Genomic DNA, 23941 nt, shown 5'->3' on the forward strand with positions numbered 1-23941 from the left:
GGTTTTTTTAGCTTTGTTTCTGCAATATTAAGCACAACTTCACTACGCAAATACGTATTTCAACAAAGTTTTCCTTAAAGATGAACTACTGAGTTTTTCTTGGTTGTGTTACTATAAATTAAAATAAAGCTAAATTTTGGTCTTTGCTACTAGTTTCCACCTGGACCATAGCACATCCTTAGTATTCCATCATAAAACCTAAACTTGTGTAATGCATAAAACTTGCATAACATACACATGTGGAAGACCTCAAATAGCTTCAAATTCTTGCATTAAATTATCCACTCCAAAATCACACCCCTAGAAAACCTGAGAACTCCATTTTGGTTACTCACTAGGCTGGTGTCTAGGGGAATACATAGCTGCATACTGTAAAGCAAAGCTTAGGACCTGTTCTGCACTGAAGGATGCTGTCACTTTGTCAGGAAAGAGACTGCTGTTGACAGCAAATATTCAAAGGCTTTTGTCTACATGAAACATCTTATTCCAAACTGTTTCCTTTTATGCTATCATTTAGGCAGATATTTGCAATGGGCAAGCCTGTTCTAAAAGGGTTTCTAAAAGCCATAGTTAGAGTCTAGGATAAAAGTTATTGGTTTAGTATACGAAATCACAGAAGCAACGTGTGTGCTTTTAAGGCTGTAGTGTTTCCAGGATGACACAGGAAAAGTAAATTCAAGCCTCCATGCAGTAGCATCCCTAGATTTTACCTTTTGTACTCTGAACAATATGGAAAAGTTCTGTCTGCTGAATCTTGCTGAATCTTGCATTCTTGTGGAACTGTAGACAAGACTTAACTACCTACTCCCATGGTTTTACGGTTTTGGTTATTTGAATGACACAAATTGCATGCTGGTTGTACATCTTTGTTAGATCTTCCACAGATGAGGCTTCATGTAATGAGACTAAAAGGTTTTTACAGTGCCTTGTGAGCCAGTACATCACTACTTCTGAAGCTCTCCTGCAGACAGAATTCCCTTTGAAGTCAATGGGAGTTCTGTCTGAATAAGGACTTCAGGATTTGGGCCTCAGGATATAAATGCTGTGATCAATCTTTTGTGTATAATGACTAACATTTTCTTGGCTTTCAGAACTATACTAAGCCAAATAGTAGCCCCAGGGATTCAAAATGGGTTAAACAGGAGAATCTGTTTTGTTTCAACCTACATCTTTATTTAGCTTTTAAATCAGCATAGTTCCCATGCCTAGTACTGACCTGCCCAAAAGAAACCCTCCAACAATAAGACAAGGTGTCTTAATAGCTAGTTTTACAATCAAAACTATCATGGCATGAAACAGTATGAAACAGAATTGTGTTCAATGAAAGACAAATGTACTTGCTGTAGACTGACCTGTTTAGAAGTTGTGACCTCAATGCACAGTCTGGAACAAAAGACTTTAAGGCTGAGGTCTCTAGGCAATGATTTTGATCAGAACATCACAGTACCAGACGCTGTGCAAACATCAGAGTTAGCAATACAAAAAGTCGACCATCTGGGTAGGCAAGACAGATATTCCCTCTCTCCTATTCCTTACAATTACTCGGACTTTACAGATGGGAAGTTCAGCTAGGAAGAGATTATGTGACTGACCCATTACCTCTCACAAAGTCTAGAATGAAACCTGCCTCCCAACCTCCAAACCTGGTGCCTTACTGTCAAGATTATGCTCCTCCTTTTACATAGTGGTAACAGGACATTACAGGACTTAAAAAATCATAGATTCCCATCCCAGCCTTGGCTGAATTCCAGCGTCCCCAGCCACTCTCCCCCCGTATTTTCATTTCTTTGCAAAACAGTGGGGTCTTTGACATTTCAAATCACCCAATTTCTCCTCCAGAAACTTTGGAATCACACAATACTTTTCATGTGAAATTTTGTTTGGTAAAAATTGAATGTGGGGGGTTTTTAACCAATGGAATGACTTACTTTTGTCTGTCCTGTTCAAGTTCAGATAAAGCTACTTTATTATCTCTGCAAATTTTCATATTTTGGCAGTTGCCTGATAAATTTAATTGAATTTTATTACCATGTGCAGTGACCAAATGCTTCTTTGGGCTTGCATGTAGCTGGTTAGAAATTCCGATGTCAATGAGCTAATTTAGAACTGATCTAAAGAACTGCTAGGAATTTGACCAGAGCTGCACTCACCTGGTTCTCTTTCTGCTGCCTTTTGCTGTTTGTTACTTTGTGTTGATTTTGACTGTTCCTGGCATATTTTTCCAGTCTAAAGTAAAACAAGAACCTCACTTAATATCGCATACGTTTAAGATAACAGACTGTTCTTCACTTAGGAAGATTAAATTCTTTATCACAAGTCCTTCTAAAAAGAGTAAAATTATCTTGTCAGAGGTGTATTCGGTATTTTTGAGCTTAAGCGCCCATCAGTAGAACTTAATCTGATCAGTTTCTCCATAACACTTTTGATGTCCTGCACTGACTTCTCAGGGTCTCCAGCAAGCGCAGCTGTTGTGGCTTTCCAACAGTGGCTATCATACGGCCCTGGTTCTCCCTGTTACCTGTGATGAGCATTTTGTCAGTGCCAGTTTCAGTGGCAGCAAGTCTAAATCCAGTCATAAATGGCACCCTGATACGGGCAGCTGTCAGAGCAAGCAGCTCGGCTCAGGGCATCAACAGTGTGGGGCAGAGCAAAACCCTCTTGCATTTTCAACAGGTTATCATGCAATTGGATTAATGAAACAAGGTATAAAAGAACCAAGAGAAAAGATAGACTGAAAATACATTGCAAGTTCTTGTTGCCTAAACAGAGGCAACAGGCTGCCCTCTGTGAAATGGTGGAGGAGCATTGGTGAAAAGCCCTGTTCCCTTCCTGGAGTACCAGGTCTGATGCTGGCTCTTCAGCGTTTTGGTGGAGGACGTTCTGCAACTTCTGTTTCTGTCCTCAGTCACTGGAGAGTCTAAAAGAACTGTAAATGCCATGTGGGTATGCAGTACAATGTGAAAACATTGAAGCCTTCAGGTGTGAATATATACAGGACTGTCACTAGCAGACAGCAAAGTGTTTTGAAGTAGCAACTCCAAAGCTGGTAAGAGAAACATAAAAAGCAATGTATGATCTGGAATATAAGCAATGGGACTCCCAAACACAAGTTCAGCAAGTGGAAGAACTTCTCCACTGTATCAGTAAGACTGAGAAGGTCTCCACTATATGCCAGATATGCCCTGACACAGCTGAACTTAAAGTTCCAAACAAGTAAAGTCTTGTCCAGCCTACAAGTTGCAGCAGTGATGTAAACAGCCTGCTGATTCAGTTGTATTTGTAGATGGTTTCCAGCATTTGCTTCTTTGATTTCTTCTCTTTTTTTTCTTTTATTCCTTTTTTACATCTGCGTAATGAGTTCCCTTCCCTCTCCCTCCCTCAGCTAGGTCAAAAACCCTCTGACTTCCCCAGTTTCTTCAAAGTCTTGGCTCTACTCCCCTGTGTGGATTTAGTCCAGGTGCTAGGCTGGTTCCTCCCTAGAGGCTTCTCCATGCAATCCACTCCGTTATCTTGGTTCCTGATCTTGAGGGAAGAGGCAAAACAGCCAGCAAGGAGACGCACGTAGCAAGAGACATCACAAGACCACTCAGCAGTTCGATTTGTCCACCTCAAAGATGAGGACATAGTAATGTGTTTTCCTTTCAAATTTAGAAACAAAGGGGAGCATTTGGTTATAGCAAAGCGGTTCCCCAAGTCTCTTTTCTTCCCCTTTCCCCTAAGGTATGGGCCCCAGGGAACACAGAGACAAGGCACTTAAAGAGCCAGTGCCAGGGAGCTTTGAAAAGTCCCCCTCTAAGCAGCCAACCACAGTCATGGGGAGATAAGGGTGGGCAGAGCATAGGCTGGCATGTCATGGAGGACAAGGGGACAGCTGTGTATGGCACTGCTCAGTGCTTCTGGGGTGAGCCATGAAGCAGCCCCTTCACAAGCCCGTCAGATCACTGCTATGTGATCCTAGCTGGCAGGGAGCACTCAGCTTTTAGGATCCTACAGAGTCTGAGATTGGTTCCTCACACTTCCTTCACCCCAAATTTGGAAACCTTCTAGGCAATGGAATTTGGTTGCTTATGCCCAAAGTGAAGGCTGCAATTTGCTTTTATCTGTCCTATTTGTACGTATTTTTCTTGGGGACAGGTATAAGAAAATGGGTCTGGAGGAGGTGCTGTGTGATAAATTCAGACACAATCACACTTTTTACCTGCCAGAATACCCTCTTCCCTTGCATTTGAGGACTGCAGAATACAAAATTATATATAGATCATTAAAGGATATATGTTAAGATGGTATCTACACTATGAATTGTAACTGTGTTTTACATGGGCATCCTGATTTGGTACACCAACAGCTGAGGCAGTCTCTGGGGGTAGCACCACTAGAAACAAATTTTGGTCTCTCTGGAGCACTGTGAGCTATAAAATGATTTCCTGAAATAAGCATCTTCCTGCTGACATCCAAGATGAGGCTGACAGTGGCTCTGAGACTGCAGAATATAAATTAAAGTTGTATACATGCCAGCTGTGTTAGAAATCCAGTACAACACACTGCATATCAAACGGGAGAAAGATTCATCCAGGGGAAATAATTTCAGCTTCCAAAGAGAGACTAAAGAAGGCTAATAAAAAATATGTTTTCTTAATGGCCCTTTGTTGCTCTTGTTTTAATCTTCAAAAACCTATATCTCCACACATTATAACACTAATGATTACCTTTGTTTTTCATTCTTACTGAAAAGAAATGAAATACACACTAAATGTGTTAGCTAGAGTGCACTGCAGAGTCTTAGGATCAGTGCAACTGTGGTTCCCAGATGGAAATACAGCTTACAAATAGGCAAATGTTGTTTACCTGCATCAACCCTTTGTTGCCTTATTGTTTCAGGAAAATAGCAGTGAAAGACAGCTTGGGTTACAGAAGTAAAATGAGAATTAAAAAATGGTCTCTTTCAGAATGCTTCCATCATCACATTTAGATAGTGATAGTCTCTTCTTTGTTAGGCATACCAGCTCCTTTGAAGCTCTGCATGGAAACAACTCCTCTAAGCTTCCACCTCAAGTGAAACAAATGGGTAGAGCAAGAGACCTGATGTGAGGAGCCCTGTGCTCTGTTGTCAGCTCTACCACTAGAAGAGTATGACAGGGGGTAAGGTGTTTAATGCCTCTATGTATCAATCTTCCCCAGATTTGCTCAGATGATGAAGTCTGCTGACGACACAGAGTTGGGGTATGCAGTTGAGGCAGAGGAGTGGACACTGTACAGGAGGAAACCAAACTCGATTAGAGAGTAGAAAAACAGAAATGGTGTGGAAGGGGTGGAGCACAAAGTGCAAGATGGTGTCCTTGGGGACCAGACCACAGAGTCTTCTCCTACTAAATGAGACCTCATCAGTTGAGGGGAACCATTGGTTACTTGTTAGAAGACCGCGTACAAGGCAAGAACTTGAGAGGAAAGAACTTGAAGTCATATTAAAGGACAACAGCTAGAATTGAGAAGAGCAGTGAGGTCTGTGGTGGTCTTCTAGCAGGACAGTTGAGACATGTATTCTACACTAACATCTTTCAAAAAATAGTGCTTTATGAGTTTATGAAAACCAAATTCCAGTCCCATGATCTCAAGGCAACAGTGCAGAGTTTTGAACAGCTTAAGCTCCTGACTTTCCAACTAGTTATGAAAGAGGAACTGTATATTGCCTATAGTAACAGAAATGTTCTTGAGGATTTCTTCGTAAATTTGACTATGGCAATGGTTTGAGTGCTACCTGCATGTTTAAAATGGAAGCAAAATACCATGTGCCAATGGATGAGTAACATAAAATAGAACTAACTGGTCCAGTTTAATTGCCTGTGGTAAACCAAACACAAATATTTGACAATACCTAGAAACTGCAGAAAGCTTATTTGATCTATTATATTTCAAAAGGAGTAGCCTACCTGGTGCTTTATTGGTTAAGCACAAACAAGGATTACGTATAAATATAAATATAAAAGCTTTATCTTAGTAGCATGCCTTCACAATTTTAGTCATCTTAAGGTACTCACTTACCTACTTATTACCCACTTTCAAGGTCTCATTTTTTCATTAGGTTTTCAGAAGCAATTGTAGAGTAATTTCTTGACTCCATTAACATTATTTTTCCTGTTATTTTCAAACCAAATTCCGTGATTTCTTTTCCAGACTTTACACAGTATTTCTGTCAAGAGCTCTTTTTCCAGGTGTGACTATATTTCAACATGAATACAGAACCTAAGGAAATATAGCTGCACAGATTTTATTTGAATTATAAGCACAGTTGCAAATTGAGCTTTGTTACACTTTGAAATACTCCTTTCAACTAACTACCAGTGTACACTGCTGTTACCAAAAGGCATCCCAATCACTAAACAGCAAGATCTTAAGTTTCATCTACTACCAGCTTTGAAATGTAGTTTCTGTAGCGAACAGTGTTTGTTTCTGGATCTAGAGCAACAGAGAGCATGTTCTCCATTTCTTCCTCAGTAAAGGGCTCACCTGAAAGACAGCAGAGAATAACTTTGTCTTCATTATTCTTTTAAGGGCTGGCAAATCACACCACTTTTTCCCTGAAAGGATCCCCTTTTGGTCCTCACACGGAGGAGAAAAGGAGTAACACGAAGGTTCCGATTCCTTCATTTTCGCAAATGTGAGTCCTGCACACCAAGTGAGCTGGTCTAAGGGAAAGGAGACAGAGGGCCTGGGTTTTTTTATCTCCTTTTAGTTCACAGACTCAAAAATGTCCTATTCTGCTCTGCCACAGAGATGTTGAAATAACCATTTTTGGCAGAATTAATTCTTCTAATGTGTACAACAGAATGATTTTCTCTCATTTGGCTATCCTTGCACTTTCATTTACATTGTGAAAGGCTTTGGTTTTTCTCTTTTTGGAAGCTTTAAAGCTGCTGATGGCCTGCTTCATCCCTCTTTGAGAACAAGGTTCCCATCTGAGGATAGGTCTCGCAGAAAGGCTGCACATCATTTTGTACCTGAGACAGGCAGGCATGCGTGAGTCAGACATGCAAGAAAAGCAGGCTCTTCAAGGGATATTGAGGATTACATGATATACAACTCAAATCTGGCCTTTGAATCTCTTTGTTTGCGTATGGCACTAGAATTAAGATCAAGATAATGTAGGAATGAATGAGCACTGAAACTACCTGAATCATCAGGAAACACAACCGACCATTTTACAGGACAGAAAAAGTCAGATTGTTAGGAAGCACAGAGATGCATACAGGATCAGAAAATATCCACATAAGATTGAATTATAACTCTTAATAATAATTTTTATCTTATAATGACTGCAAGCAGGCAGACGAATGTTCCTTCCCTGCATTATTCACCAGTGAAATGTTCTAGTCTGCAGCCACTCGTCACAGCAACACTACTGTTTGAAGACAATGTATCTACTTCTGCAAGTTTTGGCATGCAGAATGAGGACCTCAAGGTGCCATATACACATGTAATGTTTATTTACTTAAGTACTGATATTACAAAAGTCATGTTACCTTCTTCAGTCAAATATTTGACCAGATCCTCTTTAGTAATATATCCACATTTGTTCTCATCCAAAACCTTTAAAGAAAAAAGAATGAAACTTGTGGGTTTAATCATTTTGAACCAAGAATCAGCAACTTATTTCCAGCAATTAGGTACTGGAGTATTTATTTACAGACCTCAAATGCATGTAGAAGAACATCTTCTGGAATAGGCCGGTAGCTGAAACCATTGAATCAGAAAAGTTAAGTCACTGTTTGCCAGGCTGCTGTACTATTCTGAAAAAATAAAATTAGTACTAAAGGAAAACGAAAACTTATTTTTTCTGAGAATTTACTAAGTTTTTCTATCAAGCATTTGATTCCTGCTTAATTTTTTTGGAACTGTCCATATCTTTACCTCTTATGTCTTTTATTCTACTCCTGTTTAATTTCCCCTGTGTTAAGGAGCCACATGAAGGCTCTGCATGTTTGGGCAGGCTGAGTGGGTCGGCAGGAATAAGTAACAGGTGAATCATTCCATGTAGCCAATGCACTGAACAGAAGATGGCCAAACCAAGGAAAAGTTTTGTCCCAGTAGGCTGGTAGCTAAGGCAACAGATCACCCAGTGGGACTTCGACAGTCTAATGAGCTGATGATGTGCAAAGGAGGCTGGTGGCTATAAAAGAAAAGGTATGTCACTGACAGTTTCAGAGAGACAGGAGAACTGGGCACGTGTGTGCATGCATATGTGTGCCTGATTTCAAAGCTAGAAAGGAAGCACTGTGTAGCAACAGAGACTTTCCACAGCCCAGCAGACTCTCACCAACCCCCAAGAATACGAAAGAGAAGACGTTGAAGCCAGAGAGGTTCTAACTGCTTGATTGCTTCGTCCAGACCCGCCTCACTCTTTTACTATCTAAAAATCAAATGTTCTAACAAGAGGCCTTGTTTTTTGTGATCCAAATCTCTTGTGCCCTTGGAGAAGTAAACTATGAACATAATGCCCCAAAAGATAAAGTGGGTCTTGACAAGCCTGGGCAAAGTGCAAGGGGAAGGTTTTGTGTGTGTTTGTTTGGAGGGAGTGTGGAGGAGAGGGCGAGAGCTCAGAGCATCAAGGTATCATCTTATGAAAGGGTGAACATGAGTGTAGGGCCAGAAACTGACATGAAGTTCAGAGAACACAAAGGTACAGGAACCTGGAAAGGCACACTGGTACCAAACACTGATGGCTGGTCTCTGTCCAGGCACAGGTGCAGACTCTGAAACACAGCCCCAGGGTGGCCCCACTCCCTCTGGATGCTGCAAGGCAGTTTGGGAAATCCTGTAGATATTTCATGTGTAACACACCCTCCTACCAAAGGCCCTCTGTGTGCAAAATAGCTTCTCAATACTGGACAAGATGGAGCCCCTCAAAACCTTTGGCTGCCATCTTTAAAAAGAAAGATAAATTGCCCATAAGTAATCTTGCTTTTAGTGCAAAATATTGAAATAACACAAGTCCCTGTGTACATGCAAAGATTTCCATGAATCTTTGAATACTGAACAGCATTTTTGTTCTAGATTTTCAAATTGGTAGTCTTTCAGAGTGCTATTTTGTGTACATTCAACTGTACCTGGCAGTTGCTTTGACACATGAATATGAAGCTGATTTATACAACTTATTAAAAATACACTGTAACAGACTGTGCTTTTCAGTAACTCTCATTCATATGTTCAGAGAAAGTAATGGTTATGACCTTAATTTGCATATAAAACATTTCAGAGACGCACAAAACATGTTGAATAGCAAGCTAATTCTGATTCACATTATCACAATTCACGACTATAAGCTGGTGTTATTTATATCATTCATACAACATAATCTCATGTAGACAAAGTAATTTTGAAACAAAATCTATCAAGCTAATGTAAACTGAGTTTAAAGTATTCTTTCCAGTTATATAAAATTACAGTAGATACATTTATTCAGCACCAACTCAGTCAATCTGGAATGAACTACAGACACAGAAAAATCCACTTTCCATTACCTTCTGTCGAGCAGTACTTTTGTCATCACAGGAAGAAATTTTTCCAGATGAATGTAGCCACCTGGTTCCTCTTCGTCTTCTACCTAAAAATAAAACTTAAGTATGGCAGGTTATATGACTCATTAGCAAACTAATATGAAAACCAGAAAATTGGGGTGGTTCATGCATTAAAATTATAGTGTTAGACTTTGAATATTTATATCAGGTTTTAATATCACATGGCACCGTAACATCTGAGTGAAATACTTGTGAACAAATAGAAAAAAATTCGAGGAAGAAGTATCATCCCAGGCAAAACACAGGCCTGCTCTCAGAGACACTTTTAACAACTCAATACTGCCCTCTTGTGCTTAGAAACCATTCGTGCAGAGGAACCGGACGCTTAGTGACTGGTCTTACCTCCCAGAATAACAGAGCAGAGGTTTAACCATTCGAACTGCATTCATAGAATCATAGAATAGTTAGGGTTGGAAAGGACCTCAAGATCACCTAGTTCCAACCCCCCTGCCATGGACAGGGACACCTCACACTAAACCATCCCACCCAAGGATTCATCCAACCTGGCCTTGAACACTGCCAGCGATGGAGCACTCACAACCTCCCTGGACAACCCATTCCAGTGCCTCACCACCCTAACAGGAAAGAATTTCCTCCTTATATCCAATCTAAACTTCCCCTGTTTAAGTTTTAACCCGTTACCCCTTGTCCTGTCACTACAGTCCGTAAGGAAGAGTCCCTCCCCAGCATCCCTATAGTCCCCCTTCAGGTACTGGAAGGCTGCTATGAGGTCTCCACGCAGCCTTCTCTTCTCCAGGCTGAACAGCCCCAACTTCCTCAGCCTGTCTTCATACGGGAGGTGCTCCAGTCCCCTGATCATCCTCGTGGCCCTCCTCTGGACTTGTTCCAGCAGTTCCATGTCCTTTTTATGTTGAGGACACCAGAACTGCACACAATACTCCAGGTGAGGTCTCATGAGAGCAGAGTAGAGGGGCAGGATCACCTCCTTCGACCTGCTGGTCACGCTCCTTTTGATGCAGCCCAGGATACGGTTGGCTTTCTGGGACGTGAGCGCACACTACTGGCTCATGTTCATTTTCTCATAGACCAGCACCCCAAGTCCTTCTCTGCAGGGCCGCTCTGAATCTCTTCTTTGCCCAATCTGTGGATTGCTCCAGCCCAGGTGTAGGACCTTGCACTTGTCATGGTTGAACTTCATAAGGTTGGCATCAGCCCACCTCACAAGCGTGTCAAGGTCCCTCTGGATGGCATCCCTTCCCTCCAGCGTATCAACCGGACCACACAGCTTGGTGTCATCGGCAAACTTGCTGAGGGCGCACTCAATCCCACTGTCCATGTCAGCGACGAAGATGTTAAACAAGACCGGTCCCAACACCGATCCCTGAGGGACACCACTCGTTACCGGTCTCCAGCCGGACATCGAGCCATTGACCACAACTCTTTGTGTGCGGCCACCCAGCCAGTTCTTTATCCACCAAGTGGTCCACCCATCAAATTGATATCTCTCCAGTTTAGAGAGGAGGATGTTGTGTGGGACAGTGTCAAACGCTTTGCACAAGTCCAGGTAGATGACATCAACTGCTTTACCCTTATCCGTCAGTTCTGTAGCCCCATCATAGAAGGCCACCAAATTGGTCAGGCAGGATTTCCCCTTTGTGAAGCCATGCTGGCTGTCACCAAGCACCTTGTTGTTCTTCATGTGCATACCTTCCAGGAGAATGTGCTCCAAGGTTTTGCCAGGCACAGAGGTGAGACTGACTGGTCTGTAATTCCCCGGGTCTTCCATTTTCCCCTTCTTGAAAATGGGGGTTATATTTCCCTTTTTCCAGTCGTCGGGAACTTCACCTGACTGCCATGATTTTTCAAATACAATGGCCAGTGGCTTAGCAACTTCATTCGCCAGCTCCTTCAGGACCTGCGGATGGATTCCATCAGGTCCCATGGACTTGTGTGCGTTCAGATTTTGAAGATGGTCTCGAACCAGATCCTCTCCTACAGTGGGCCCAAGGTCTTCATTCTCACAGTCCCTGCATCTACCTTCTAAGAACTAGGTGGTGCAGTCAGAGCCTTTGCCAGTGAAGACCGAGGCAAAGAAGTAATTCAGAACCTCAGCCTTCTCCATATCCTGTGTAGCCAGTTCTCCCGAAAGCTTCCTCAGGGGGCCTATGTTGTCCCTAGTCTGTTTTTTGTTTGCTATGTACCTGTAGAATCCCTTCCTGTTATCCTTAACATCCCTGGCCAAGTTTAATTCTAACTGGGCCTTAGCCTTCCTAACCTGGTCCCTAGCTTCCCAGACAACATCCCTATACTCTACCCAGGCCGCCTGTCCTTGCTTCCACCTTTTATAAGCCTCTTTTTTCCTTTGAATTTTCCTCAGCAGCTCCTTATCCATCCAAGGAGGTCTCCTGGCCCTTCTGCCGCACTTCCTTCTAGTTGGGATGCAGCACCCCTGAGCTTGTAGCAGGTGATCCTTGAATATCCAAGAGTCTTGGGCCCTCCTGCCCTCCAGGGCTATATCCCATGGAACCTGACTAAGCAGGCTCCTGAAGAGGCCAAAGTCTGCTCTTTTGAAGTCCAGGGCAGTGAGCTTGCTGCACGCTCTTCTCACTGTCCTGGGGATCTCAAATTCGACCATCTCGTGATCGCTGCATCCAAGGCTGCCCTGGAGTACCACATTCTCAACGAGCTAGTGAAGCCTGGCAGAACCTGGCATATTCCCAAGCAGCGTAACATGACCACCCGTAGTAGCAAACCATTAGCACGTTCCCTGGCATGATTTTGGCCTGTGCCACCTACCACTCCCCCCAGCAGTCACAAGGCCTGTCTAGGACCTTAGGGACTTTCCCTCAGCAAGCTGCTTTGTGCAACCACTCTGCATAAAACATTTACTAGGGCAGACATGAGCTGCTCTGTGCCAGCTGGCTTCAACACCCAAGGATGTTGCTGGGCATATTTAATGTGCTAGTTTGGACAGAGCCCCAGTCTAGTACACCTCAAGGATGGAATTTGTTGTCTCCACATGTTTCGTAGCCAGAGAGAGTCATCAGGGGAAGGACCAGAGAAGTAGCAGACTGAGCCAGGGCAGGCTGAAACAGTCGTAAGGCAGCCCATAAAAAGCTACACAAAGAAAAGCTTCCTTTTGCTTCCTGAATAAATTAACAGATTAGTCCTAAAACATAAGGGACTTCTAGCAGCATTCTCACTGCATTCCCATACTTCCACAAGAGATGAGCAATGTGGTAAAAACTGCTCCCTATCATTGGGGTGCATCCCCTCCCTGAAAATTTCAAGTTTTAGTCTACAAAGGACCCCTCTTAATGGAGCTAGCCTGTTCCTGCCTGTCTTGAACCTGGATGCCTGCCTTGAAGTCCCACATGGCAGCAGCAACACCTTGCTAGGCTCTCCAAGACACAGCTCAGATTGAAAGAAAACTCAGATAGACACTGTTGTGAAATCTTCTAACCAAGCCAGGAAAAGACAAAGTAAGAAATCTTCGTCTTGCGAGCTGGGTCAGAGCTGATACATGCAGTTGCTTAAATGGAAAGTTGCAATTGTTGCTGCATGATCTTTTCCAGTGCTCTTGAAGGGTTTTAATTGCGAAAAACAGGCAGCCACCACCTCTTGCTGCTTTAGAGTGGAAACTGGCTTGAAAAAGACACTTTTTCCCTTCTGTTTGGCGAGCCTAGCATAAGGGATCCTTAGCAAGGAAACAAAGCTGCTACACACTTCATGTTAAATCAAATGGTACCCTTTACTGCTACAGAATCATTTCTTTTACTGCTTGCCTGATTGAAAAGATGTAACAAAATACCTGGCAAAACTTAACTTCTTTCCAGTGACATAACAGTTAGCCAATACACTGAACTATTCCATGCATCACAAATACTGAGATGCATAAGTACATAGGATGTTTTAGCAACATCTGTCCTTCAGCTAGTATTAGATTAGAAGTCCACAGACAGAAAAATGAATATGGTAGCTATTTATCAGAAATAGATATGTCTTGTGTGAAGCAGAACAAAGAAAACAAGGACCCAAAACATCCATGAAGATGGCAAGTTATATAGAAGATGTTTAAGAGAAAAAAAAACTCAAAACATTAGATCTGCTCATCCAAATATCTGAAGGTCATCCTTATTTTCATACCAGAAGAACTCACTCTCATGAACACTTCAGAGGTTGATGTAGCAAACAACTGTGAAACTGTTAACCCTCACTGACAAATATAATCCAGATTTGTCTCTTTTTATTGGTGTGCTATTTTTATCCTGCCTCTAGAAACCAGTCTGTGAAAGAGGTGTGTCCTTCCTGACAATGGGCCTGGGAGGTGATGAGCAACCTCAGCTGCCTCTGACCCGGAACGAACAGCTTCCATTTCAGTGCGTCTTACAGGCCCAGCAATACCATGAACTGTTAAAATCAATCCTATTTCTAACATTGGATACATATGTGTATAAATTATAAATTATATAAATATATATTAATATATTAACGTTGCCTAAATCAGTAAGTATTCAGATTTGCAGGTATATGTATCCTCTTGCTCTTCCTCATGCTCACTCCTGTTCTACATTTCATTTCCCATTTATGTTTTCTTTGTTCTGTAATTCCTCCTCTTTTCACAGTGACTGTGAAAATAACAGGTTTTGCTCGTTCAAACTCTGTGAGTTTTGCTCTATTTGTTTCCTTCGTGTACATCTACAGCCCCCGTAACAACTATATCGTAGCACCCATTATGTTTCATATCTCTGCTCTCACAGCCATACTATTATCGTCCATGTAACATTTGGGACTCTAGTCACAAAGAAACAAAACCATCTTCCAGAGCTGTCCAGGAGATCTGTGGCACAGCAGTGCACTGAACCTGGGATTTCAAACTCTGGGCATTGTAATAACCCTGAAAGTAGCTTTCACCATCTCCAGGCTTATCACTTAACTTTATAAATAGGTCTAAAGACATAATATTAAGTACAACATTTAGCATAAAGGAATATAGGAAACAGGATATGATAATTTCTACAGATAATTATATGAATGCTGATTTGGCAGGTATGAATAATTTGAGGACAACATGTGCTAGTTTAGCTACAATAAACCTAATAGGAAGATGAGATGACTGAGAGACACAAATAGTGAGAAATAGAAATTAATCACAGCTTACAATGAGAAAAAATACTGGAGAAATTGATTAGAAACTGGCCAACAGAGACAATTTTTACTTTATCTAGATTAAGATAAAATTATACTACCATAGTCAATGATAACAGTATCTAAAGAAATTAAGATAAACTTTTGATTAACATGATATATCAAGGGTTTCACAAGAAGAGTGTTGTTCTGGTACTAAACCTATGCCAAGGTTTCATTTACAGGCACCATGAAACTTTCTGTGGGATTTAATTTCCAGTTCAGTGTTCTGTAAGGTTAACCGGTACTCTTGAATGTACTTCTTGCAGTATTTGTACTTTAATACACTTACAATCAAGAATCGCGTATGCTACATGTCCTGGGTTGAGCAGCAGCAGCCATTTTTCTCCTTCTTAGGAGCTAGTACAGTGCTGTGTTTTGATCTTTTGGCCTTGGAACAGTGGTGATAACGCCGATGTTTTCAGTTGCTGCTCGAATGTTTGGTCTGGCCAAGGACTTTCTGAACCTCATGCTCTGCCAGGGAGGAGGGGAGGCCGGGAGGAAGCAGAGACAGGACACCTGACCCAAACTAGCCAAAGAGGTATTCCATACCACAGCACGTCATGCCCAGGATGTAACTTGGAATGACCCGGAAGGGTTGGGACTGCAGGGTTGGAGAAGGTATCGGTCGGTGCTTGGCTGGGGGGAGTGAGGCGAGTTATTGGTCAGCTGGTGTTGAGGTGTTGTATTCTTTCCTCTTGTTATTTCCTTTATCATTATTATTATTGGTGGTAGCAGTAGTGATCTATGTTATACCTTAGTTACTAAACTGTTCTTATCTCAACCCGTGGGAGTTGCATTCTTTTTGATTCTCCTCTCCGTCCCTCCAGGAGCAGGGGGAGGGCAAGAAGGGGGGGAAGTGAGTAAAAGAGGTTTGTGGTTGGGTTTAAACCACGACACTACATTATTCTATCTCAAGAATCTTCTGCCTCATTGCTGTATTGTATTGCACGTTCTTGTGCATTACTTGTTATGCAGTAACACTGAAGAAAAAGAAAATGAAAAACAAAAGGAAGTCCAACCTCCTTGGGAGGGGAAAGAAGGCCTTGAACAACCGTCCTGGTTTCCCTGGACTGGGCAGAGGTGGTCAAAGCATCCCCTTCCTTTTCTCAGTTCTGAATCTCGAGTCACTTGCACTGTTCATTTGCTGCAAACAAAAATCCCTCTGGGCTGCCAAAAATATCTTAAGCACCGTAACTTCTCTTTCCATTTTGTCTTGTCAGTAGAAGCTGGGACAATCTGGTACTGAGAGTACAGAGCCAGAGCAGACAGACTGCAGTATCACGTTGAAAGTTCTTTCTGCTCTGATGGTTCTTTGCATTTCTTCATCTGAAGCAGCTGCATCATTTTCTCAAGACTTAGCATAAGATTTCTCACACCAAATTCTGATCTACAAGAGACCAGACAAGCCTACCAAGGAGAGACTGCTACTGCAAGCATCCAAATTTTTGTTGGCGACATGAAGAAAGAAAGAGATCAATTCCCAGTATCCTGACCTATACATGAAAAAGAGAAAAATCCTTCCCCCACCTCTCAGCCCAAGCATCTTCCATTCCCTAAGGCAGCATATCAGTTTGCAAAAAGAATGTGAAGTCTTTTTCCCATTTCTTTGTCTCATTTGTTCACCATACCCTGCCACAGCACTAGCACACCATCCTTTCTATTACAAACATGAGGTAAGGAGACAAAAATTAGTGTAGGAAAAACTGTGGAGAGATGTGATTGAAGTTCCTTGCTCCTGTGTTTCACTGGGAGAATGGGAGGACCACTAACAAGGTTTTATATCTGAATTCTGACTTACAGGCTTAAGTAATCAAGTAAGAAAAGATTACTTAAAACTGAGAAAGCTCAAGACTGGGAAAGACCTCATGAAGGACAGAAAGCTGAGATACAAGATAGCAATAACAGGACCCAGTGAAAGAAATAGCAGGTCTTCCCTCTGTATTTTTGGAATTTGGTGTTTTGTGGAGGTTTTTTAATCTATAGAACACCTGCTCAATAACTCATTTTATTATTTAATCATCCAGTGTGTGTCCACAGCATGTCCAAAAGAGTGAGATGGTTAGGGCTTGGATATCCTAATCCAAATGAGGTTTTTTTCATCAGCCAAAACCAACTTTTCCTCCATTTTCTACAAATGCCCTTCCACCATGGCACAGTGCCACAGTGACCTTCCGTGTCAAAGACTCCTCATTTTAACTAATGAATGTTGTTACCTCATCAGCCTGAAGGCTTGCTCCAGGGCAACCTAAGAGATTGCCTGTCTGAGCCACTTCTATGACACTTCCAACCTCTGGTAAAAGAGCTGAGGTTTCCCACACAGCCAGGCAGAAGGGACAGACTCCTGCAAGTTTAAGATTGAAAAAAAATACAACATACCTGAACATTTACCTTTGCAAGCAGTTCATTCAGTTCTGCCTCAGTCAGGAAGCAACCTAGTGTCCTGACAATTGCACCAATATCCCTGAAATAAAGAAAGAACAACTTTGTCTGTAAATCTGCAACACAAGAGTGTCTGGAGAATCCAGATACCAATTCAGAGTTTGCATATAGGGGTGTGCATGTAAAAGCACCCATGCACACACAAGCATACATATGTAGATGATGTCTCAGTAAGCAATGTCTATTTTTACAGACATTAAATACTCTGGAGATTTTTGGAAGCGTGTAATTGTTCTTGTGACTTTCCCCCAAAATTCCTCTTTACCATTGTGTTGCAGTGTACTGTGTGCAGGTTACTTTTCAACTGCTAATTGTCCTCTAATTGTCAAGCTTAATTTCAGTAAAGTCTACATTTATGCAGTTAATAAAGTACTCTGAAACCTACTGAGATGAAAGGTAACAAATAAAATATATGTTTACATTAAATGCTATAAAGATACAAATTTTAACTGCAGTAAAGAACAATCACAAGAGGTCAGGAAGGAGGCAGCCCTGCAATGCCCCTGCTGTGCTCTGAAAGAGACAAACACACCAGCACAGTGGTTTCTCACCACCCTGTTTACGCTGCAAATTATATTCATAGCTTGCGTTTGCTGCTGAGCCTGGTGCAGTTGTTCTGAGGCAATAAATAAAATTCTGACCAAACCGGCAATGCCTCAAAAAAAGTTAACAACATCACAGACTAGAAACAAAAAAGCTGTAAAAAAGAGTACTAATGACACTTAAGGTATGATTGAAAACAAAATAATGGAAGTATCAATATTGCTTGTGATTTTCAGGCCAACTCTATAACACAGAAATGCAAGCACATTTGAATAAGTATCCACAGTGGTGGTGGTGGTTCCCTCTGTGGTTTCTTCATCTTCGCAAGTACATTTGGTGGAAAAAATAGACTGCCTATTAAAAATGGTAGGTACAAGAAGCAATGACCTTTGTAAAATCTTCTTATAATGGTAAGGTCTTTGGTGGCACACCAAATACACATGAAATTATACGGGTCAGTCTTTGGCCTCCTCAGACAGATTGCAAGAAGCTCCCATTCTGACTGAAAGCATTGAGAAGCACTACAATATACTACAGAGAGGAAAAGGCCTGCTGTAGCAACCTAGTTACAAGACAAAACCCAATCCCACACATAGAGTTGTTATGAAATGAAGCCATCTACTCAAATGACTCAGTGAAACCTTGCCCCCTGTGGATGTGAATGAGAGTTGGGCCGTTGGCCTCAATGAGGTCAGACAGTCTTTATCCATGCACCCTGTTTCTAGTATGGATGTAGTATATTTGATGCCCTCACTCCTGCACTTCCTTACCTTTTCTACCTAAAAGATACTTGTAAATATTCTCTGCCACCCCCAGAGAAACACCCAACACAAATCATGCCTCCTTACGGTCCCACACTGTTTCGGCTCTTACAGACTGCCAGAGATGGGAAGGCTGCTATCACCCTCCTTTCTCACCTCATACTCAGCAATGGGACTTGGTAATACTCAGTAATGGGACTTAGCCATGGGACTAAGGTAAGCCAGATGCTAGAAGAGTTTGCAAAATGTGTCATTGCTTTCTGTGGTTTCTGGCAGTCTGTGTGTGCCATCATCTGAGGATGTTGTTTGAAGTGTGTGTGGTGGAAACATCACATTTGGTAATCACACACAGTTTAAAGGACCCAGCTAGGAAATTGTATTTTCCTCCCAGCCACTTCCTCTCACTTAGTTGAGCAGCTGTGGTTTCTGCTGTGCGGTTTCTAGCCTACAAAAATGATGCTCAAAATGAGTTTATGTTCATATAAGTTTCATAACAAGGATGCAATGTAATTTTGGGTCATGGTTTTCACACTCTGTGTAACACTTCCAATGACAAGATTTGAAAATCCCTTGACTCAGGATGTGTTGTAAGCAGCACAAAACAGCACTGTCTTCCTCATGCTTAATTTCTTAATAACTTGTATTTGCAGCAGGAATCATGCAATACTGATGGCAGCCTGTCAAGCCAGTGTAATTTTCCATAGTTTTCACAGGTATCTGATATTTCAGGCAATAATATTCGTATGTCTCCAGTTCTGTTAAGAATTGTGCTCTACTGCCACCTTCTGATACAAGATAACCAGCCATTAATAATCCCATTATTATGATTCAGCCCTGCAATATGAACCTGGGAATAATTAGATAATAAATTGTTCATTGTCAGTAACTGTACTATGATAAAAAATAATGTGAAACTGTGCATTTATTATGTTAAATAGACTTCTGAATGCCCCCTCTCACATGTTAGGACCTGCTGCCTGAAATAAATACATATTTTTTTTAAGTCTGCTTGTGTCATTTCATCGTTGTCACATTTTCTCAAGCTCTATATCCATTATATAATAGACTGAGACCTGCAGAAAATTTTGCTGCTATTTAGTCAGGACTGCAGATGTAAATGACAAATAAGCAATGGGTATGTCATGGTGTGGTGAGGGAGAGGCGCTCCCCAGAGCAGGGGGTGGCATTGTCAGGGGTTCCCATGGAGGTGGCAGGCCCAGCAGGCCCATCACGGCCTGTTCCACTGCCCAGCCAGGAGCAGGGCAGCTGGGGGACACCAGGGCAGCTCCAGCCCTGGGCATCAGGCACCTCCCTGGGGACTGGCCAAGAGATTTGAGTGAGCACTCTTCCCAAAGGTCCCTAAGGACAACAGAACAGCAATGGTACCCAGTGTGGAGATGCACCCTGAAATTCTCCCTATCTACTATAACTGAAAAATCATTTCACTTCTATGAAGTACCCATAATTTCTTGAATTTAGAGGCACTAGTAAGCATGCGCTGTTAAAACCATCATAAAAATATTTTGTACCTCTCTCACCTGTTTTATAATGTAGAAAAGGTGTTTGGAAAATTTAAAGATGTTTTCCAGTTTGGCTTTGTGAGGAATGGGTAATGATAATTCCACCAATTCTCACACTCCTTTGTAGTGATAATATTCAATAACTGATTCATAATTAAAAGCTCTGCTGATATTCTTGTGAAAATAGTAATTTGAAATATAAAAACTTACTTCAGTAAACAACAGTTTATAACAACTTCAGACACTGCTCAGTGAGGCATAAACATGCAGTTTATGTATTTTGCAACAAAAGCTGTATTGCTATGTGTGTGGATGTTTATGTTAAAATGACATTAAAGTAGCACTGTCAAATATCCAAACTTCTAAAATACCAGAACTAAGAAATTTAGGAATTTTAAAATTTTACTTCTTTTAGTTCTGTATCTTGGAGCCAGTAAGGCCCTGATCAGTCTAACAGTCCATGGTTTTATCTTCCACTGAATTTTTCTTACTTTGTCATACAGATATTTTGTATGTATTTCCATAACATTGTATGCTAAAGGCATAATGTATGCAGTTCTCCCTCTTGACTCCCAACTGTACATCCCATTCCCTCAGTTCTGGTCATCCTGTTTCAAAAAGAAGAAAGCTGAACAAGAAGGAGCACAAAAAAAAGAAAAAAACCAAACAAAAGGCCAGAGCTATGGAGCAGCATCTCCATCTCCTAACAGATTAAACACATCCAGACTCTTCAGCCTTAAACTACTGTGATGGGGGACACATGTGACAGGTATGAAATCATTAATGGCATTGAGAAGATTAATAGAGAATGATTGTTTGCTATTTATCATAAAAATTCAGGCACCATTCAAATAATGTGGCAGATGTACAAAAAAACAACAAGAAATGCTGCATGTTTGCTCAATTCCTTATATTCTTCCCCAAAGTAACTACTAGTTCAGATAAGGGTATTGAGCTAAACGGACTTTTGGTAGAATCAAGTACAATCATCTTCATAGAATCATACAATGGTTTGGATTGGAAGGGACATCAAAGAACATCCAGTTCCAACCCCCTGCCATAAGCAGGGACAACTTCCACTAGACCAGGTTGCTCCAAGCCCTGTCCAACCTGGCCTTGAACACTGCCAGTGATGGGGCAGCCACAGCTTCTCTGGGCAACCTGTGCCACTGTCTCAGCACCCACACAGTAAAGTTTTTTTTCCCATTATCTAATGTAAATCTACCCTCTTTCAGTTTAAAGGTGTTAGTCCTTGTCCAATCCCTACCTGCCCTTGTAAAAATCCCTCTTCAGCTTTCTTGTAGGAGCTTTCTTGTAGCTTTAGGTCGGTCATTGGAAGGCTGCTGTAAGATCTCCCCAGATACTTTATATTTAATAGAATTAATATAATCAGGGCAGAGATTTGCTATTAATAATTGTAGCCTTAGACTTCTGGTCTACATGCAGTTTCCTCTTGCCTCTCTACTCCACCAGTCCCAGCATCCCTCTCTCAAGCCAGTTTCAATCTTCAATACTGAACAATGCAAAATATCTATTAAACAAGCAAAGACATACTTGCCCAATCAGGGCCAAAAGGACTATTTCAATTACATTTTCTGGTAAAGCAGATGCAGTTCTCGGGAGTTATTTATGTCTGTACTACATCCTATAACATTTCTGTGTGAAGATATTTACAAACCTGGCATCCACAGAATTACTGCCTTCATTGTCAAATGCCTTAAAAACTTCTATAATCTTTTTCTCAATTTCGGCTACTGCACCATCTGCAAAAAGAAATATAAGAAAAGGAAAAGAAAGTTTCACTGAGCTGTTGTAACTGATTTATTTCCAATTAGGGAACTGTGAAAGCAGAAGCACCAAAATTGATAAAGGGGCAGCCAGGAAAGGTACTTCAAAAGAGCAGATGGTATTCTGAAAACAAAACAAAACACCACTCTAAATGCAAAATCTGTCAATTGTATTAGTAATACATTAGTAATATGGCCTTGCTATGGCTCTGCAGCTACATCTAGCCTGGTGGTAATGCTGTGCTTCAGCTACATGATCACCAAGCTGTCCAGGGATGGACCCTGACCAGAGCATGCCACAGCTTCTTCTGAACCATCAGCCCTTCCTGGTCGCTGTGATGCCAGTGGAAGGAGCAAGGCAAATGTGGGTCCAGGCTTGCCCTGAGATGGGCTGTGTCACTTCATCCAGGTTCCTGCATCCAAGGAAACATAACTGCCCTCATGTCTACTAAACCATAATGTATAACAACCTGAGAACCACAAACAAAGAGACAGATAAGATATGTGCACAGTGAATAAGTGTCATGGTAAATAATTTATTGTAACAGTTTGGAAAGGAAGACAATCTCTGCGAAGGGGAAGAAGTAATTTGCTGCATTTGCTTTTTATACCTCAAAGAATGGGGCAAGAAGAACCACAAGTTATCACAGTTATATCTTGTCTAAAGCCAAAAATTGCATTCTTGGGTAAGGGAAGTACCAGGAAATAAATTCTGAAGAGAGAAAGAGGTCCAGCTAAAAAATCCAGGAAGCCAGGGTAAATCAAGAATGAACTGGTTAACCCATTGATCAATGTTTGATGCCAAAAGACAGAACATACAAAGCAAAGTGATATGGAGATGACCTTTTGGTTCCTGTGGCTAAACACAGCCCCAAATTCTGGTTGGCAAACCAACTCTCAGGAGACATCATTTTGTGAGTTAGCCCCGAAGTCTCCACAGAGATGCCCCAGGGAAAAATTGAGTGACAGCCAGAACATGAGGTTCGTATCAAGTACACTTGTTTTTGCATTTTCACACTTCTGTATTTTCAACATAATTAAAACATAGCTCTCCTCTACTAGACAATTTATTTTCTTCTTAGGCTTATGTGGTGTTAAATGCTGTTGAGCAGCTCTGTTGAGCCGCAGCACTAAAACACTGGACCTTGTTCCCACAGGCATAACAAATTCATACCTTGTTTTCTACAATCACAGTAGTTTGGCAATCCCAGGGGCTGCAGCGTGCAACCATTTTTTCCATTTGCTCTCTTGTCCTCGTGTCAGAAATGTCTGTTTTCTGGCAAAATATATCAGAACTGAACATTGGCTTTACGATCTCCCTGTCTTGATCTCAACCCATGAGCCTTTTCATTGTATTTTCTTCCCCATGTGCTGTTGAGGAGGGTGGGGAGCGACCGGGTAGGTGCCTGACAGCTGTCCCAGGTCAACCCACCACAGAAAGCAAGTACTTCAATATAGTAGTGGATTCATCCAGACATAAGGAAGCGCTTCCTCATATAGAAGAGAGGTGCATCCCCTTATAAAGGTACAGGTGCCTGCTGTTTTCCATCTGTGTTTGAACTTTGCATTGAACTCCTCCAGAGGTCACATAAAGAGAAGAGAGCTATGAATATACCCTGTATTCCTCCCTCTGACTTTATTTCCCTGATGGAAGCATAGGCAGGTACATGTACAATGGATTGGAGACTGGAGCTTACTGAGGAGAAAGAGTTCAGTCCCCAGATACAGGACAAGCTGTGTTCTTTTCATAGCTTGACAGTAATGCCTAACTTTCATGTGCCTAAGCAGTAAAATCCACATTTAATTCCATTCCAGAAAACACAGTTAAATCTCAGTGGACCTGTTTCCTTGCAGTAAGAAGCCCTAAAGACTCTCAAACTACTGAATTTGATGTGATTTTCTTCGGTGATTTCAGAGAGTCTTGGATCCAGTCTCCAATGTAGACTGTTGGAGTTTAGTTCTTGAGATCAGGCACTTCAATTGTACACTATGTCTTGCAACAGAGAAATGCTGAAGGAATATTTATAGCTGCATATTCTTGGCTTGATGGTGAGCCTTCTATAGAAATAAAAATTAACCAAGGGGAGGCAGAGAGAGATTTCCAGTACTGGAACTACGTAGCCATCCAGCCTTTTGAATCTTTGCCTTATGTGAAGAAAGTATACATT

The 23941-nt window shown here is 41.6% G+C and overlaps 1 protein-coding gene across 3 annotated transcripts in view; it reads right to left on the reverse strand.

Moving 5' to 3' along the window:
• Positions 1 to 6227: 6227 nt before the first annotated feature.
• The window catches only part of EFCAB2 (EF-hand calcium binding domain 2), a 37134-nt gene continuing 19420 nt past the window's right edge, over positions 6228 to 23941 (reverse strand). The window contains exons 2-7 of one of the 3 annotated variants that reach the window (XM_065679063.1): positions 21665 to 21749; positions 17112 to 17184; positions 9516 to 9598; positions 7686 to 7728; positions 7518 to 7584; positions 6228 to 6504 (exon numbers count right to left, since the gene is read on the reverse strand). In XM_065679063.1, the coding sequence (XP_065535135.1) occupies positions 6389 to 6504; positions 7518 to 7584; positions 7686 to 7728; positions 9516 to 9598; positions 17112 to 17184; positions 21665 to 21749 (467 nt within the window). In that variant the 3' untranslated portion in view covers positions 6228 to 6388. Of the gene's footprint in view, positions 6505 to 7517; positions 7585 to 7685; positions 7729 to 9515; positions 9599 to 17099; positions 17185 to 21664; positions 21750 to 23941 lie in introns of all 3 variants that reach the window. The other 2 variants (XM_065679062.1, XM_065679064.1) reach the window with 2 other exon arrangements.

Source organism: Lathamus discolor, chromosome 5 (assembly GCF_037157495.1).
Source record: "Lathamus discolor isolate bLatDis1 chromosome 5, bLatDis1.hap1, whole genome shotgun sequence".
In the NCBI taxonomy this organism is placed as follows: Eukaryota; Metazoa; Chordata; class Aves; order Psittaciformes; family Psittacidae; genus Lathamus; species Lathamus discolor.